Source organism: Molossus molossus, unplaced genomic scaffold (assembly GCF_014108415.1).
Source record: "Molossus molossus isolate mMolMol1 unplaced genomic scaffold, mMolMol1.p scaffold_m16_p_11, whole genome shotgun sequence".
Classification (NCBI taxonomy): domain Eukaryota; kingdom Metazoa; phylum Chordata; class Mammalia; order Chiroptera; family Molossidae; genus Molossus; species Molossus molossus.
Window position 1 is genome coordinate 11,918,982 of NW_023425346.1, and position 19,061 is coordinate 11,938,042.

Below are 19,061 nucleotides of genomic sequence, written 5' to 3' on the forward strand. Positions count from 1 at the left end.
CCATCTGGCCCTTGCAGATGGTTCCTTCCTTTTCAGTGCTGTTCTCCCACCTCTCATCTCCCTCACAGTAAGCTTCGAGATTGGAACGAATCACCCCTGCACCCCCAGCGTCTTGCTCTTAGTAAAACTAAAATACATGTTATCTGAAAAAAGCTGAGGCCACACGGAGTCTTTACTCTCCTCTAGCAAATCTGCCAGGAAGCCGTCCTCACTGGAGCATCAGGGCCTCGCCCTGCACCGCCAGCACTGTTAGGGCCCCGGGCCCCGGTGCTCGCTTGTCCCTCCTGGGAAAGCAGGAAAGCCTCCCTCACCGCCTCGGAGTCGCTTTGCAAACGGGACCTGCCCTGGTTTGGGGCCGAGCAGAGCAGCGCGGGTCTGCAGACCAGGCCACTACTGACCTGTGAGTACGCCCTGCAGAGGCCGCTGCCCCGACCCTGTCTCACCTGGCACCGGCTCCCCGCATGTCCGTAGCCCGGAGAATCCCACACAGGCTCTCAGGAAGCACCTGAAACAAGTCCTATTGTAGCAGAAACCATCGTTCTACCTGCTCTCAGACGTGCTGAGACAGAGAGCGGTCTGGGACAAGCAGGTGTCCAGAACCCAAATCCAGGCAGACCGAGCAAGGCTAACAAAGGATATTAACACAAAACTGATGTGATTATTTAATGACACGAGAAAATAACGGTATGAAATAAGCTGGTCACAAAGAGTGGGCAGAGGATCTCACTTTTGATAAAAAAATTAAAAATGGGTATATAAAACACTGGAAGGTTATATACCAAAATAGGCACAGTCTTTACTTCTGTTCAGTGATTAAATATTCATCCCTTTGCTTTTGTATATTTTTTGAAACGTGATTATTTCTGAAACAAAGAAAAACCGGTTACAAGATCAAGTTGTTAAATCCAGGACTTGACAATCCAGGTCTGACCCAGACAGGGGCGCTCCAGCGACCGAGTGAGCTGGCTGCAGAACGTCACTCCTTCCTCTCCTGGGAGTCTCCGCGACAGACTGTTTTCTCCCCACCTCATGTTCTCAGTGTACTCGTATTTAACAAAGTCTACAAACATTAACGGGCACAACAGCAAAACAACGCCAGCAACTTTGGTTTCAAACTGCTACATGTCCTAACCATTTGTAGTTATGAAACACCCTGGAAATAAAACAAAACAGATCACGAGCTCCCACGACATGTTTCACGGATCTGGAAGAGGCAGCATTTTTCTCACAAGGACGCTCTGCCTAAGCATTGCAGACTTGGAAGGGCTCACTAAAACCCAAACCACCTAAGCAAGTTTGCAGGAGGCATGTCACCACCACGCTACACACCCATTTTTTTTTAGGTCTTTGGTCACCACACAGAGGACAGCAGACTGTTACACCTGCCTTGGTGTAAATGAGGCTCAGAAATCTTCCCTCTCTTCCCCAGGCACAACTGCTAGGGGCATTTACTCAAATCACAACTCTTATTTCTTGCTCTTAAAACAATAAAAGGGAAAAAGGCTGTTTTAAAATCTGGCACATGTGAAAAAATCAATGCTGCCTTTAGGTGAAGGTGCTGCTCACGTATTTCCAAAAGCCCCCTGCCCTTTACATGGCGGCATTTTCAGGAGGCGTCAAGAACTACCATTAAGGTCCAAAAAACAACAAAAAAGAACAAAAATAAACTGAGACAGCATCCAGCAGTCACCACCACGCCACCTCTGTCCAGTGTCCTGGGCCACCTGTCCTTTTCAGCAGGCTGCTATAGCAATCCATGCCGCAAAAATCTTCAGACACCAGAAGAAAAGGTACAAAAATGACAAAATGAGAGAGGAAAAAAAAAACTTAACCTTAAAATATTCTATAATCACAACAGAGACCAAAAGATCCCTTTGCTTTGTCCTTGGGAAAGAAGAAAAATTGATCTCGTTTTCAACCTGAAACAAATGAGACTTGAAGGAAGTATCAGTGCTCAGCACTTGCAACCCACGTCCATTTACACTTGCTCGGCCAGTCCCGACCCTACAGCCAACAATTCCGTTGTCAGAGCTCGGAGAGCCAATCCTCTCAGCACTCAGCCCTGGACGACGGACAGCTGTCAGTGCGAGAACTGCCTGCTGTCCGAAGACTTCTTGCTAATGTGCTTGAAGATTTTGGACTTCTCGACTTTCTTGGGCTTCTGGTAGCCGAATCCACCTCCTCCTCCTCTCTTTTTCAGCTTGCCTTCATTGCTGTTCACGTCTAAAGGTGCAGGTTAAGGAAATCAAGCAGCATGCACACGCTGTCTCTCCACCACAATCCCTCCCAGAACAACAGAAACATGAGCCTACGCAACACACTTCCAGGAGATTAAGTGTCCACGTGACTGTGGACTAAAATTAGCAGGTATGATTTTAAGCCTAGTGTATTAGTCATTAATTATTTTCTCCACACAATAAACGCAAGACAATTTTAAGAAGTGAAGAGGTAAATCAGGATGTTCACAGGAACGCAAAACGAGTCCGCGTCAAGACGAACGACCCGCACCTGCGTCCGGCCGATGCAGGCACGCCTAAGCAAGCGGGCTGCTCCCCATGCTTCAGCATGGAGGCCTTTACTCAGCGCCCGCTGCGGGGACGGCAACCCCAGGCTGGTTTTCTCCCAACACCGCAGTGTTCATGAGCGGCCTCTCTTTAGCTGCTTGTTTCTTCCGTTGAAAATGTGGTAATAAACCTCGTTATAAACTGCAACAGAAGCAACTGGAGATTCTCCCTTTGCCATTTGTCCTGAGTAGCACTTAAGTGTTGTTTTCTCTTGCTGATCTCGCAGCTCCCTTGTACGACATCCCTGGAGGGCGCCGAGGGGACAGGAGCTCTCGGAAAGGTTGTCTTCTCTTCACCTTCAGGGTGTCCTGCCCTCCAGACCTCAGTGCAGCCTCCCAGCAGCCCGAGCCCTGCAAAGCCCTGTGCTTCTCTCCAGACTGCACACCCTCCACTGCTCTGTCTACAAGTCAAATCCCTTTGGCTTTTCCAGGCCCAAGTCATAACCTGCCTCGCTTCTGCCATCCTCACTCCCACCACTAGCGCCTGCCCACCGCCACGCAGTCCCCAGGCCGAACACCATTCCTCCAGCCCCAGCCGGAGCCCATGCCCACCCAGTGCCAAGCCCCACTGCCCACTGCAGCTTCTGCCCCCTAACTCCCGCATGAACTCCTAACAACAAAGGAAAGGATACTCAGATCAACAAAAGGAGGCACCTTGAAACCAAATGACAGAGCAACTTGAGGCAAATTCAAGTTATTAACATTAAAGATCTGTTTCAGAGAATGGGAATCATATGCTCGAATATATGACTTATATGCTTCCTGGGCTGACTTATGAAGGAAGTAGTTCTTTTCAATCAATTTTTCAAGCTGAAATGGAAAGAAACATCGATTTAATAGAACAGCAGATTTCATATGTATTAAAAAAAACTGTCCTATGAAAACATTTGTCCCAGTACACTTGTTCCAAGCTTTGTAATATCGCAAAATCATGCCGCAGTAAGAATAATCACAACGTCCCTGTATGGCCTGGCCCGAAACGACAGAGCACAGCCAGACGCCTGACTGACACCGCCCACCCTTCTCCCTGCGGCAGGAACGACGGCGGCCCGGACACACCACACAGGCAATGCCAGGGTGAGGCTGAGACTGCCAACCAACAGCATACCTGAGACTGAATGTCAGAAATTTTGGACCAGGAAAACTCAAATTCACTTAACGGAACCTAGAAAACAGAAGCATGGCGTTTAGTAGACTGGGAGGGCTCCGCAGTCACATGTTCAGACGAGGACAAAGTGAAAGTGAGCACTGTCCTACAGACAGCTGAGAAGAGGGGGGCAGCTTCCCAGGCCCGAGTCAGTGAGGCCCTATTCTCTAAACAGGGTCAACGGGGACGAAGCAGCCGGAAGCTCCCAGTCGAAGGACCACTAGCTCGCCTCCCCATGTCGGGAGGCTGCCCTGCCACAACACTGCCCTCGGACTGCAGGGCGACACCAGAGGTCACGATGACCACAAACTCCTACAGGAGGGATCTCTTACCAGCCATCACGGATGAGAGGATGGAAGAGTGCCAGACCTGTGCCAGGCGCTGGGGGGGACAACAGCTGCCCAGCCATGGACCCGGCCCTCAGAGGGCCTGCAGTCTTAGGAGCAGACAGATAAGTGATGAGACAACTCAGTGACACGCCTGCTGTGGAACGTGAGGGCAGGCAGGTCAGGGCCGGCTCCCCAGAAGAGACAGCAGCAGCTAGCTGAAACCAGGAGGAGGCCATTCCAGAGAAAAAGTGCCAAGTCTGCATGGCCATTTCTGAGAGTTGCACCTAGTTGCTGACGGAAGAAAACGCACCTGGCAAGATTGTGCTGGGGAATCCAACAAGGAGGCAAATGTCCGGGACGAGAAGGCCTGCCTGGTATTCACAAGACCCAGCAAAGAGGCCACTTCCAATTCTAACAAATTCGGTCTGGTAGGATAGGATGAAGCCAAAGTCAGACTAGGGTGGGGTGGACAACAGGGTGAAGCAGAACAAACGGAGCAGATAGAAACCACGTTTCCAAATGGCAGACTGAAGACAGGTAATGCAGCAGCCAGGCTGGAGGTGGCGGTAGAAGAGGGTTTAGGCTGAAGTTATTTCTCTTAGTGAAAGACTTGAGATGGTAAAGAGCTAAGTGCACGGGAGAGACGGAAGTGACCCAATGGATGGACGGGGGGAGGGAGAGGCAGGAGTGAATGAGGATCCACACCACGCCGGGCAGGCACCAGGAAAACAAGATGCAGAGAAGGATGCAGGGAGGGGAGCAGGAGGCAGAGATGACCAGGGCGAGGGGTTAACAGGAGTGCAGGTGGTTTCAAACAGGCTGTGGGGACTGGTAGAAGAGAGGCGAGGGACACCGAGGTACTGCTGACCAATTGCTCAAGGATTAGCCATGTGGGTAGCTGTTTCTGTTCACATTTCCTGGGCAAGACCCACACAAACTCTTGTTTAACCTCTGTAACAACTGTTCTGATAGTACTGTGATGACTCCTGACTCCCTGGACACCTCCAGAAACAGTGCTTAACGCCATCTGCACAATGCCTACAAAGAGGCATCTGTGCCCGGCAGGTGTGGCTCAGAGGTTGAGCGTTGACCCATGGACCAAGAGGTCGCTGGTTCAATTTCTGGTCAGGACACACGCCCGGGTTGTGGGCCCAGTTCCCAGTGGGGGGCATGCAGGAGGTGGTCAACCGATGTTCTCTCATTGATGTTTCTACCTCTCACTCCCTCTTCCTTCCTTTCTCTCTATAATCAATAAAGAAAAAAAAAAACTTTAAAAAAGAGGCATGTGTTCCCAACTTAGTATCTTTCAGCAGCAGCAGAGATCTTTACCTTGGATTGCTTCAAGTAGCGAAGGAAACCCAACTCTTCAGGGCGCAGGATGAGCAAGGCGTGACCCCTCCCATTCAGGCCTCTGGCCGTCCTTCCCACGCGATGGATGTACTCCTAGGTGGAGAGCGCGCCTGAGCTCACGCTGACTCGCACAGGCGCGTGGCAGCCTGGACCCCAGCACTCGCACTCGCACTCGCACTCGCACGGTAGTGGGCAAAGCACGTCAGCACATCCCATGAATGGCGCCCCTCCCCCAGGGCTGTTCCGCAAGCAAGCCCACCATTCCTTCTGCACGTACCACCCCCAAAGAGGCAACAGAAGATGGCTGAGGCCAAAGAAAGCTGGAATGCTATTCATATTAACTCTATGAGCTAATAAAATGACCAGTAAACATGCTTTGTCCTCAAAACAGCTTTTTGAAACATGTTGAAATGCCAGCTGACAATATATATAATCCACTGATTGCTGAAAAAAACTTAATAAACTTACTTTACTACGTATACTAGTCTTATCTACCTCTGTAAACAAATTTTATTTTCTGACACCTGCTCTTAACAAATCATTCCGAGCATGTAACATTCCTAACTTAAGTCCCACTGCCACCTCTAAAATCTTCTTACATACCCCTACTTTGGGTCCTGCAAAAGCCCTAAGTACTATCAGCAACAGAGAAATACTGCGAAGTCACTGTGCTTAATAAAGCACGACTTGCATAACTAAGGAATAAACCTTTGAATGTGAAATGTGGTATTGCTCAGGGAACCTGGAGAGTAACTACGTTCCTCAATCCTGAGCCATTCTGACACACCCCAAGGATGCCCTTTACCTTGGGGTCATCTGGAGGGTCATACTGAACAATCCAGTCGACTTCAGGAATGTCCAGCCCTCTAGCGGCCACGTCTGTGCACAACAGTATCCCCGTGTCCGCATTGCAGAACTGGAAGAACGTGGTTGTACGCTTATTTTGCTTCTGTCTTCCCTAGAATCAAATCAAAATATCCATTAGAGCTGGCAACTTGAGGCTGTTTCTGGAAGGTCTAGATGCAGAACCCCCAAATGTGCAACTGTGAACCCACTTTATTTTAAGCTCACCCCCTGGCCTGTGCCGTTTTCCCAAGCAGACGCATTTCCTATTCCTTTGTGGTTCTCACTCAACACCCAGCAAAGCTCCCTCCACACAGGACCATCACCCAGTGTTGACTGACCTCTGTTTAGAGGAGAGACAGACCTCAAACCCCATAGTCTATACAACTTGATAAGCACAACTTGCTTTTAACTACTTTTTCATAATCACTTACATGAATGGCCAAGACAGGCAAATCGATGTAGTTCAGCAGCTCATAGTGGTACTTCACAGACATACAAGATGAGAAGAAGACCATTAGTTTCTTCTTCCGGTTCTTCTTAAGGAACGTAAAGAGCAGGAGGAATCTCTTTTCGGACGGACAAACAACATATCCCTGGAAGTAGTTCAAATGAACAGAGGTGCGTGAGCGGTGACGTGACGAGAGCACAGGACACACGGAATGCTGTCACGCTTTACATTCCTAAAACGGACGAGTTACATTCCTTCGATTCCTTTAATAGGCTGTAATCACTAGACACTGAATTCTTTTCATATTTCCGAAATTACTGGTTATCAACAGTTTTTGTAATCATAATATATTAACACTTGTTCCAACTGGAACTCTCAAGATATATCAATGATTCATTTTTTGAAAGATCTTTAATAGCAAGATCTCAATTAGCCACACATTAAGTGCACAGTCCTAAAAAGATAACAAAGCTGGGTGAATGTGTTTTTTAAAACCAAAAACCAATGAAAAGTTTTAAAGCTAACATGTTATAGGAAATATTTTATTCACCCAAAGACTGGATTTTAAAGTTCTATTTTTAATCAACCTAGTTTGGATCTTTGTCCCCTCATTTCCAATTTTCCATAGCTATGTGCCGGAAATGAGTCTCTCCACCTCCTAATTCACCTCTCAGAGCCAGAGACTATTAAACGAGAACATTTTTTTACTGCATCAAAAAACAGTAATGGTTAATGACGTTTCCTATGTGACAAATAGTATTAAAAGACAGTAAAGAGAGCCAATTAAATTATTCAGCGTTGCCCTGGCCGGTTTGGCTCAGCGGTTAGAGCGTCGGCCCTCAGACCAGAGAGTCCCGGGTTCGGTTCCTGCTAAGGGCACGTACCTCGTTGTGGTTCGTCCCTGGCCTGGTTGGGGTCGTGTGGGTGGCAACCAGTTTATGTGTTTCTCACATTGATGTTTCTCTCTCTCTTGTCCCCTCATTCCCTCCCACTGTTTGAAGATAAATGCAAAAAAGTCGTCGGGTGAGGATAAAAAAATATATATATAAATTATTCAGAGTTCAAGATAATTTCCATCAGGAGAGCCAGAGACCCAACACCCAAGTTCACTATATTTGGATTAAGAGCTCAATAACTCACCTGCTTTCTCGAGGATACTCCAATTACAAGAAAACACCCTTCAAAAAAACCCCCAAAACAAAAACTCTTACAATCTAAGGTGCTGACAACAATACCTGCTCGAGACCATCCACTGTTGCATTGTCTTTATCATCATCAACACCGACATACAATGGCTCCTTTTTCAGAGAAATCCTCGCCAGGTCTTCAACTTTCCGAGTTTGTGTGGCAGAGAAGAGCATGGTCTGTCTGCGTGCTGAAACAGACACATGTGAAAACTTTCAGGGAATCCTTAGAACTGCTTCACAACTACAAATGCTCCTAAGCAGAACTAGCAGGAGTGGAGATGCGGCATCACCTGACATTAAGGAAGTATCACGAACAACTTCATGTTCATAAACCTGACAACTTAGATGAGATGAACAATTTCCTTGAAAGACTAACTGCTAAAGCTCACTCAAAAAGAAACAGAAAACTTGAATAGCCTTGTATCTATGAAAGAAATTGTGCTTAAAATCTTTATGTAAAGAAAACTCCAGCCCCAATGGTCTCCAATGGTGAATTCTATCAGACATTTAAGGAAGAAATATTACCAATTCTCCACTTAACTCTCCAGGACACTAAAAAGAATTTACTTCCCAACTTATTCTTTGAAGCCAGCCACTGCTCCAAAACCAAAACCCAACAAGGACTCATGAGCATAAATGCAAACTTTCTAAACAAAACTTTAGCAAAGTGAATCCAACAATATATAAAAAGGATAATGCATGTTTATTCCATAAATGCAAGGTTGGATGCTTTAACATTGGAAAATTAACCAATACAATTTACTATATTAACAAACTAAAGAAAAAAATCAGGTCATGTCAACACACACAGAAGAAGCTTCTGACAAAATGTAACATCTATTTCTGATTTTAAAAATCTCAGCAAACCAGGAACAAAAGGGCTCGCTCTCAATCTGAAAAGGGGCATTTACAGAAAAGCCTACAGCTAACATCATACTTTATGGTGACACACTGAAAGCTTTCCTCTCTAGTATCAGGAACAAGACAAGGATATCTTGCCTCAATATTTCTTTTTGTTTGTTTTTATTCCTCACCTGAGGATATTTTTCTACTTATTATCAGATTGAGTGGGAGGGAGGAAGAGAGACAGAGAGAAACATTGTTGTGATAGAGCCATATCGACTGGTTGCCTCCTGCACAACCCGACCAGGGCGGGGACAAACTGCAACCGAGGTACATGCCCTTGACTAGAATTGAACCCGCAACTCATTTGTCTGAGGGCCGACGCTCTACCACTGAGCCAAACCGGCCAGGGCTTGCCTCACTATTTCTTTTTCTTTTTTTAAATCCTCACCTGAGGATATTTATCCATTTTTTGTTCAGATAAAGTGGGCGGGGGAGAGAGAGAAACATCGACGTGAAAGGGACACATCGAGTGGCTGCCATCTGCATGACCCAACCAGGGCCGGGGACAAACCGCAACCGAGGTACGTGCCCTTAGCGGAAACCGAACCTGGGTCTCTATGGACCGCAGGTCGGTGCTCTAACCGCTGAGCAAAACCGGCCAAGGCTTGCCTCACTATTTCTATTCAGTATTGTACTGGAGGTTCTCGCCAGTGCAATCAGGCAAGAAAAATAAGTGAAGAATTTAATTTACTTTTTAAAAATTTGTAGATGATATTATTGTCTATGCAGAAAATCCAATGGCTGCTACAGCTAAAGGATCATACCGAACAATCCAGATGAACATAGAATTACCTTGCCAGACATAAAATACACATTCAAAAATCAACTATATATTTACATACAATAAACAAACAATTTAAAATTGAAATTTTAATAAAATACTGAGGGATAAATCTGACATGATATGAAAAAACTTGTACTCAGAAAACACTGTTGAGAGAAATTAAGGAGCTAATAAATAGAGATATACCTTATCCATGGGTTCAATTGACTCAATATCCACCAATGATGTATAGTCAATTAAATCATAATCAACCAGATTTTTTTAGGGAGTAGAAACTAACAAACTGATAGTAAAATTTATATGGAAATGCAAAGGACAAGAATAGCCAGAAAGATTTTGAAAAAGAACAAAATTAGGAGTTAATCCCAAGATTTAGTAGATAGAACTGGAACTTCTATACACTGCTGATGGGAATGTAAAATGGTACAAATATGCTGGCCACTGCACTCCTCAGTAGTTACCCAAGAGAAAAGAAAATCTGTGCCCGTGAAGAACGAGCTGTAGATGGCAACCTTCTCTCTGGAAGACACACTCTCTACAGTGACAGGAAGCAGCTCCAGCCGCCTGGGCGAGTGCTGTGTGAGCAGCTGTTGGATGTAGGCGAGGGCTGCTCTACTGAGGCTGAGGGGTTACAAAGGTGCATGAGGACACTTGAGGGTTATGGAGATGTTCACCATATTGAGGTGAGGAATGTCAACATTTATCAAATTGTATACTTAAAATATTTACAGATTATGTCAATTATATTTCAGTAAGACATTAAAAAAACAAATCTTTTAATGAATGGAATAAGGGCCTTATTACAGATATATGCAGTTAATAATGTTACAGGCACTATAACCAAGGCATGCACGACAAATATCACACAGAAGGCAGTAAGTCTATGGCTACCTGGGAGATGTCAGAGGAAGAGAAAGTAAGATGGGTGGCAGGGGCGGATGGCAATGAGACATACGCCTGGACTGTTTAACTTGCATTAAACCTCTAACATGGCAAAACCAATATTACTAGTAAGTTTGATACTTATATTGCAAACTACCTCTAAGGCCAACTGGTACAGCTACTTCACTTGGCTATACAATTCTGGTATTCATAATGTTCAGACAGGAACACCCCTCACCTGTTTCTAACCACCACTTTGCAAACCACATGCAGATGCTATCCACTTACTTGGCAGAAGTTTAATAATTTGCTTTAATTCCTCTTCAAAACCAACATCCAAGATACGATCTGCCTCATCAATCACCAGACACTGTAGGTTTTTATACATAAATCCTGGAGTATTCTAACAAGACAAAGGACAAAGAAACACTATTAGCTGTCAAGTGTATGCCACACAAGACGAGACAGGTACTACGTAACAGTTCTCTTGCCTGCATGTGGTCCAGGAGACGGCCTGGGGTAGCCACAATGATGTTGATCCCGTTAGCCAGCTTCTGTGCTTCAGCAGCTCTGTTGCTGCCACCCATGATTAGCCCGTATGTGTGAACGTGGTGGGTCATCAGCTCTTTCAGAACGCCGAAAGTCTGCATGGCCAGTTCCCTAGTAGGGGAGAGAATAAGAACTCCTGTTCCTAAAAGGCAAAAAATGACATATGGAAAAAGTCAAACTGTAATGACCACCATGAGCTCATAATTGCTGCAATAAACTTCTAGTGAGACAATGGCAAGAAACAATGGGATCAAAGGCTTACCATTCCTGGGCATAAACTTTAACTTAACAATCAGTTCTACTGCAGGGATGAGAAAGGCCAGGGTTTTGCCACTGCCTGTTTTTGCAGCTGCTAGAAGATCCCTAAAGATTAAAAAGGAAAAGGAGACTTAGTATCTCATTCAGCAAGTACTTACCCAACAGCTACCATGCACACTCACATGTTTTAGGCTCCAAGACTACAACAGGATCAAGAAAGACAAAGTTCCTACCTTCCCTATCCCTGAAATCAACCCCTCAGGAACAAGAACTGTGCTATGAAATAGAAGTGAACACTTTTCTTCAAACACCAGAAAATAACTTAAAGCCTTTAATGAGATGGGATATGTAAACCAACACAGTGCAAGAATCAACAGAACACACGGGTACTTCCTTTCCAAAGCACTAGCACTAAAAACAGAGATACTCATAGTTAAATATCAATGTTAATCATACCTGCCTTCCAGAAGTGGCCTGATACTTTTATGTTGGATTTCAGTCATGTGCGTAAAGCCCATTTCTTTTATTGCCTTCAGAGTGTTCTCGTTGACAAGATTAGATAGGGAAGTAAATGAAGTGTCCTCAAAAGCTCCTAAATGGAAGACAGTTTATTATCAGCAAATTTATCATTTTTAATAGTTAATGTATCTCGAGCTGCCTAAATTAGTTTTGCTGATTGAAAGCATTACCAGGTTGGAGTCAAGCTTTGAAAAGCTTCTTCCATTACAACTAATTCCCAACCATTCCTATGTAACGTTAAGATCAAAACCCTATACTTTTAAAATGTCTCCACTGCTGTTAATTTAAAGTCCAGAGCCCATACTGTAACAAAATAATAAGGTTGAGAGAGGAAGTACAATCTAAGGACTTGTATGAAATGAACATGCCAACCAAGGGTGGTGGTGGGGACAAGAGTTCAAATAAAGTGTTTAAGAAATCTGAAATAAAAACAGAAAACATTCAGGATAATAAAAACATAGTGAGAAGTCAATCAAAACAGTAGTTATTATTCTCCCCAAAATAGTCAGATTCAGCCACACTGTTAGACTAGATCTACATATCAGGGGTGCAGTTCCTCTGCAGGGGAAGCACCTCCTCCCTCCCCGGAGCTCCCTACTCCAACACGCACTGGCCACATCCCGGGTATTGTCAACCTTGGCACTACTGACACGTTGGCTGGACAATTCTGTTGTGAGAGGCTGTCCTTTACACTAGAGCACACTCCACAGTGACCCCGACCTCTCCCCACAAGATGCCAGCAGACTGCCCTGTTCTGACAAGCAAGAATGTTGGTGGCCAACCCTCATGATTTTCCTGGGACAGATAAGGTTTATGAGAGGCTGGACTTTCAAAGCTGAAACTGGTCAAGTTCTGGGCAAACCATGATGAACTGGTCACCCAACCTGGGAGACAAAATTGCCCTGGATGCGAACTACTTCCATAACCTTTGCAATTCAGGTCGGGGTTGGGTCTCAGTATTTTAACAGAAAATCCAAACCAAACAATTCAAGTAACTCCTAGATATTTTTGGTTAGGAACAACAAATTCTAGTCTAAATTCTTTACTTTACAGATGAAGAAACATGGGCCAGAGGGGGTTAACCTGACACAAGCTCCCATAATGTTAAGCCCTTCCTCCCCCTTCCTTCTTAGTAACTAAGCCAGTGCTAACCTCTGGTCTCCAGACTTCTGGGGCAATGACAATCCTACTACAACATGCAATGAGCCTTTAAAAATGATAAACCAAAGGAACACAGGACCCCAGAAGCTGTTTGTGTGCATCATTAAAAAACTGTCAGGAATAAAGAAAAAACTAGAGAAAGAAGCAACAAAAGCTAAGGCACACAACAGGGAAGACAAAAGCAGCACCAAAGATGTTTAACATTTCTTGTCAATACTTTCTTGTTTCAGGTAAGTCACAATGGAACCTTCAAATCTTACAATCCAGAGGCATGGCATTTTTATCTGTCTGGAAAGCTTGCTAGAAGTTACCTGTCAGTCCCAGGGGTAGGCTGGGCACTTCGCCGTCCTCTTCTTCATCGCCTGGCCTCTCCACACTGTCTTCTGTTTCTTCAAGGGCCTGGGTACTTTCTTCAGGTTCTACTTTGTCTTCGGTCTTTGCTTTTTTGGTATCTTTAGTATTAAAGAACAAAACCCCATTTTTTCTCTTCAAATAAAAGTACCAAACATGATCACAAAATAAAAGATGTGTGATGTGCCCTGGCCAGTTTGGCTCAGCGGTTAGAGCATTGGCCCATGGACCAGAGAGTCCTGGGTTTGGCTCCTGCTAAGGGCACGTATCTTGGTTGCAGTTTGTCCCCGGCCGTGGTTGGGGTCGTGTGGGTGGCAACCAATGTGTCTCACATCGATGTTTCTCTCTCTTCCTCCCCCCTCTCTATCTGAAGATAAATGCAAATATGTCGTGTGAGGATAAAAAAAAAAAAAAAAGGATGTGTGATGCAAAGAGGCGTACTTTCAAAATCTTAACACATTTCCAGTTTTAATTTGCTAAGAATGTCTCTTTTCATAATTAAAGATTTGGTTATATTAAAAAACCCAGAGGGACATGCAGATTTGCCAACAAAACTTTGTATTATACCATATTAAGTAACCAATTTTTAAAAAGGCTAGCTAAATATTTAAGTATTCTAATTACACCAAGTTCCAGATAATTCACTGAGAAAAAAAGGGCATGTCATTAATGTTAACAAGCACTGATTTTCCACCATGGCTATAAAAGCTAATTTTTTAAAAAATATGAACAGAAATACCAAAGGTTCTCCATGTGACCTAAAGACCCTACAAAGCAGGAGCAGCAACCCATTTAGCTGGGTGACAGAAAACTGGCCTGTCCTTGAGTGAGTGGTGAGGGAGCAAAGGCAAGGCCTCTGGCTCTTTACTTCATATTCACAACTTTCATCACACTCCCCAGTGTTCCTCTGGGTCAAATGGATTAAGCACCACGCTAGTCAGAACAGGACTCTGCAGCCTAGGACTGGCCTCTTCCTTAGACTTTACTACCACCCCTTTGGGAAATGGTCAGTTCTGCAGGACCCACATGTCAAAAAGCCATGGATATCACCAGCTGGTCTTCATGACTTATTAAACAAATTTTTTTTCTTTATTACTATTTAGAAACAGAGGAAGGGAGAGACAGAAACATCGATGAGTGAGAACATCAATTGGCCGCCTCCTGCATGCCCCCACTGGGGATCAGGCCCACAACCTGGGCATGTGCCCTGACCAGGAATCAAACCGGTGACCTCTTGGTGCATGGGTTGACGCTCAACCACTGAGCCACACCAGCCGGGCTCTTCAGACTTATTACTTGTTTTCCTTAAAACAGTTCTTAAAGTTTACCAATAGGTCTAATCTGTAATTCAATGCTTAAGAATATAAACAGATCACTTCCTCAGGTATACTTAAAAAAAGAATCCTAAAGGCACTAATAATTTTAGTACAATCACTTTAAATAAAAACTGTAATGTCTTATCTTCATGCGTTTCTCTATCTTGTTTTAAGCTTTAAGAAATTTCTCATAAACTACATTAGTCTGTAGGCAGAATGAAGATAGCCGCACATGTTCAGAAAAGTTCAAAGCTCTTTTCTAAATGTAAGCTTTATTTCAGATACGACAGATAAATAGGGAATTCTAACCCAGGTGCTGGCACAACTGTTTCTTAAAGGGCCAGAAAGCAAGCACTTTCGGCTGTGTAGACCATGTGCTGCCACCACAAAGACCACGCGAACACTCGGGTGTGCAGCGTTCCAGTAAAGCTTTACCTACTAAAGTAGGCGGAAGGCTGACACCTGTTCCACCCTCCCCTGCAACCCCTGCCTGCTTTGGCCTCAATCACAATGGCTATTCCTCCACCTAAGCTTACTCAAATCCAATCACCTTAAAAAAAAACACACACAACAAACTTCACTCCTCCTCAATACAATCTTGGCCTTCATCTCACTTGGAAATTAATGTTCCATTCATTCAGAAGTTTCCTAATTGCTATTTTATACACTTTGCACATTCAAATTATCACTAACTCTTTTTTCAAAAGGGAGGAACTTATGGTACGAAAAAGGAACGGGGCAAAAAAGAGGTAAATGAAAAGAATCATTAATGCAAAGGGCCCGAGAAGGTAGATTCTACCACCAACCGGATTTCTTTAGTCCCAGTAACTCCACAGTTGTTTGTAAACAGGTAAACCTAAAATACTATGCCACAGTATGTTCTGTTTATCAGCTAACAGAAGAGCAAATTTCTAGACATCTAAGGAGATTCTTCTGTAAGTGTGAGGTTTTATTCAAGGTTGTCAGGGAAGGTAAAGCCATGATAAATTGCTCAATATTTTGAGAAGTTAAAATATAAGCAACACCCTCCCCCAACATCACCAGGATAGTTTCTGGTATAGTAGCGAGCACAGGGGGTTCTTGCATGTCATGTGGGCACAATAATAACAGAGAAAGGAAAAGAAAAAATAATAACTGAAAAACAGTTTAAAAGGCTTAAATTCAAAGAAAATGAAGAATTTACCAGGCCCAGCATCATCTACCATTTTTCTCTTTTTCTTTTTCTTCTTCTTCTTCTTTGATTCTGAACTGGGAGACTGCATTGCTGCTTCCCCATTCGTTAATATGGCCGATTTCTTGGGGGATTTTTTAACTTTTACATTTTCCACTTTTTCTTTAGCTACATCTGCATTTTGGGCTTCTGACACGCCCTTATTTACAGACCGCTTCAGGGATTTTTTAACTTTTCCATCTCCCACTGTTCCTTTAGATATATCTCCATTTTGGGATTCTGACAAGCCTCCATTCATAGATTGTTTTAGGGACTTTTTAATTTTTCCTACTGTTTCTTCAGATACATCCTCATCTTGAGTTTCTGACAGGTTCACATCCAAGGTCCCTGTTTAAAAACAGAACACATTGTAACAAAGAAGGGGGGAAGTTTAATTTGAAAAAATGGAATATCAAATGATAAATTCCATGACTTCCACAACTGAAATGATTTAGCTTTTACTTCCCTTTCACATATAGTAAGTCCTCACTTAATATCATTGACAGGTTCTTGGAACTGCAGTGAAACCACATATACGGAAACCAGTTTTACCACAGACTAATAGATACAAATGAGAGCTAAGTTCCTATGGCATCTCATTAATGTTACAACAAACGACACTGAACAAAATGACATTATTCGAGGGCCTACTGTACATTATTAAAACCACTTGCACCCTGGCCTGTGTGGCTCCATTGGTTGGGTGTCCTCCTGGGCACCAGGAGGTTGCTGGTTTGATTCTCAGGCAGGGCTCATGGCCAGGTTTCCAGCTCCATTGACGTGCAGGAGGCAGCTGACGTTGCGCTCTTACATCAATGTTTCACTCTAAAAAAAAATCAATAAACTATATTCTTTCAAAACCACCCTGTAATTTTATGGTGTTGCACTACAAGACAAGTCAATTTCCTTTAAGAAAAAATCCTGGAAAAGTGAAAGCTGCATTTCTTCACTTCAGAAAACCATCTCTGTCCTTAAGAGTTAAAGGTCTGGGATGGATAGGAAAACTTCATGAGGTTAAATATTTAAACAGCCAGGGCGAGACAATGATAGTTACAAAATATACATTTTAATATTAGGTGTTTGATAAGTATGTGACTAACAGACATATTAAAACTTACATCTTATTCACACAAGTACCGCTTCTCATATAAATACAACTTTAAAACATTCACCCTTAACTTTCCTAGATGTTAGTGAACAGAAAATTGGTGATGAAACCACTCATTTGCCCCAATAGTTATGTATATAAAATATCTGAAGATGTCTTTACAGAAGTTTCCATGTTTATATACAGAAAATGGTAACACCGTATTTTATTTTTGTCATTACCTTTACTACCAGAAAGTACAGTAGTTAGTAATGCTTTATAAGAACTGGAGATAAAAGGGAACTTCAAAACCATTATTTCTAAAACCCACACACCTTGCTCCTCCAGGATTTCTTGCGATCGACTAACCTCTGTTGAAAACTGACTGGGGTAAGGCACGAGACCTCAAAAATGGCCTTCCCAGGTTTACCCCGAAGTACACAGGGCCCCCAAAGCTTAATCAGAACAACTTCAAGACTTCCGGCGCTCCGTCCGGGCGTTAGGACTGCAAATGGGGTAGGTAAGTAAGGTGACATTTAGGTAAAATCCTTTTTAGGTGCCTTTGTGAAAGATGCAACTATGTAGAAGCTCTTAAGGGATTTATAAACTAAAGTTGGAGGTGATGGGAAGACAGGGCTGGAGGCATGGAGGGACGTGGGCAGGAGGCACTCCGAAGCTGTAAACGTGCAAGGGCTACAGTAGGAGAGTAGAGCAAGCGGGCGCACGATGGGGGAAGGAAAGCTTGTGAAAAGAGCCACGATGAGCTGCTTTTAAAGAAATAAAGACACCGAGTAGATGACGTAAAAGCCAGGTGCGTGGAGACAGAGTTCCAGGTGTCCGATCGGAAACGGGGGAGAGGGGGGAGGAGGTGGGGGCTGAGGCGGCGAGAGCCCGAACGGGCAGCGGGTGGAAACGGCCGCTGCAGCGGGAAGAACCCCGGCGCCTGGACGGACACCCCAGAGGCTTTAGCTCAGAGAGGAGACAGAGACGCTCAGGGCAGCGGTGAGCCCACGGGCGAGTGGGCACCCGCCTCTCCACGCTCCACAAGCACACGTGCTCGCGGCCCGAGCCACAGCGCGGCCGCCTCGGCCCGAGCGTGGGCTCCCGCGCAAACCGAGGCCCGCAACTTCGCGCATCTCACCCTGTAGCTTCAGGTTTCTCTGCCGCAGTTTGAGGTTCCGCTTCTCGATCTTCCTGCGCAGGAGCTTCATCGGCAGGTGAGCCATGTTGACGAAACGCTTCGGAGCGGCGCCTCTGCTCGGCCGGTCCACTCCGCGGTGACGTGACTTCCTCCCAGGCCGCACGGAGCGGCCGGCCGGCAGGAAACACGCCACAGGAAACGCTAGTGGCCTGTGCACCGAAAATATGTCCCGGGTGGAAATGCTTCCCTTGCGAACGGCTTGTGTGCAGCGCCTCCTGGTGGGTTGGCGGCCGCGCCTGCGCCGGGTTCACACGGCCAGAGCTGGCAGGACAGCTAAGGGGTTGGGAGTCCTGGCCGAGTTTGAGTGGCCCAAGAGGAGAAGGAAGAACCCAATGGAGGGCCTGAGGAAGTCTCCAGTTTACACATAGTCACATAAATATAACGTTGATCAAAGCAACACCCTTAATCTTGTATTTCACTCATATTTTTCTTTGCATTCCATTCATTCCATCATACATATTCTATTCTGAGCCATTAAAAACTCACATTATGCCCTGGCCTGTGTGTCTCAGTGGTTAGAGCCTCAGCCCGAGGCCGAAGAGTTGAGGGTTCAGTTCCTGGTCAAGGGCATGTACCTGGGTTGCAGATTCAATCCGTACCTGTGGGGGAGGGGGCAACTTGGGAGGCAACCAATGGATTCTCTCACATGATGTTTCTCTCTCTCTCTCTCTCTCTCTCTTTCCCTCCCTCCCTTCCACTCTCTATAAAAATTAAAAAAAAGAAAAAAATATCCTCAGGTGAGGATTAACCAAAGATAATTTGATACTATGGCTTTACATTAATTTCATGGCGGCGTTAATGGGTTGGCTGCAGTTTGAAAAACAGGTTTATAAATCCCCACAGCTCACCCATGGACCTTCTAGGAGTTCAGAACAGCATGGCTAGCTAGTAGGCCTCTTATTTTATTTTATTTATCTACTTTTTTTTTAATGGGGGGAGGGGTATATGTATAGAGTGTTTAATTTTT

General features: G+C 44.7%; 1 protein-coding gene across 1 annotated transcript; it reads right to left on the reverse strand.

Annotated features, from left to right (window-relative positions):
* Positions 1-473: 473 nt before the first annotated feature.
* Positions 474-18,196, reverse strand: DDX18 (DEAD-box helicase 18). Its single transcript, XM_036254723.1, has 14 exons — positions 18,035-18,196; positions 15,780-16,154; positions 13,241-13,381; positions 11,706-11,841; positions 11,254-11,354; positions 10,934-11,133; positions 10,731-10,845; positions 7,919-8,058; positions 6,667-6,828; positions 6,195-6,347; positions 5,369-5,482; positions 3,672-3,728; positions 3,196-3,373; positions 474-2,223 (listed from the first exon to the last, which is right to left on the reverse strand). The coding sequence occupies exons 1-14, from the start codon at positions 18,117-18,119 to the stop codon at positions 2,081-2,083; spliced, it is 2,100 nt and encodes a 699-aa protein (XP_036110616.1). The 5' UTR covers positions 18,120-18,196; the 3' UTR covers positions 474-2,080.
* Positions 18,197-19,061: the final 865 nt, after the last annotated feature.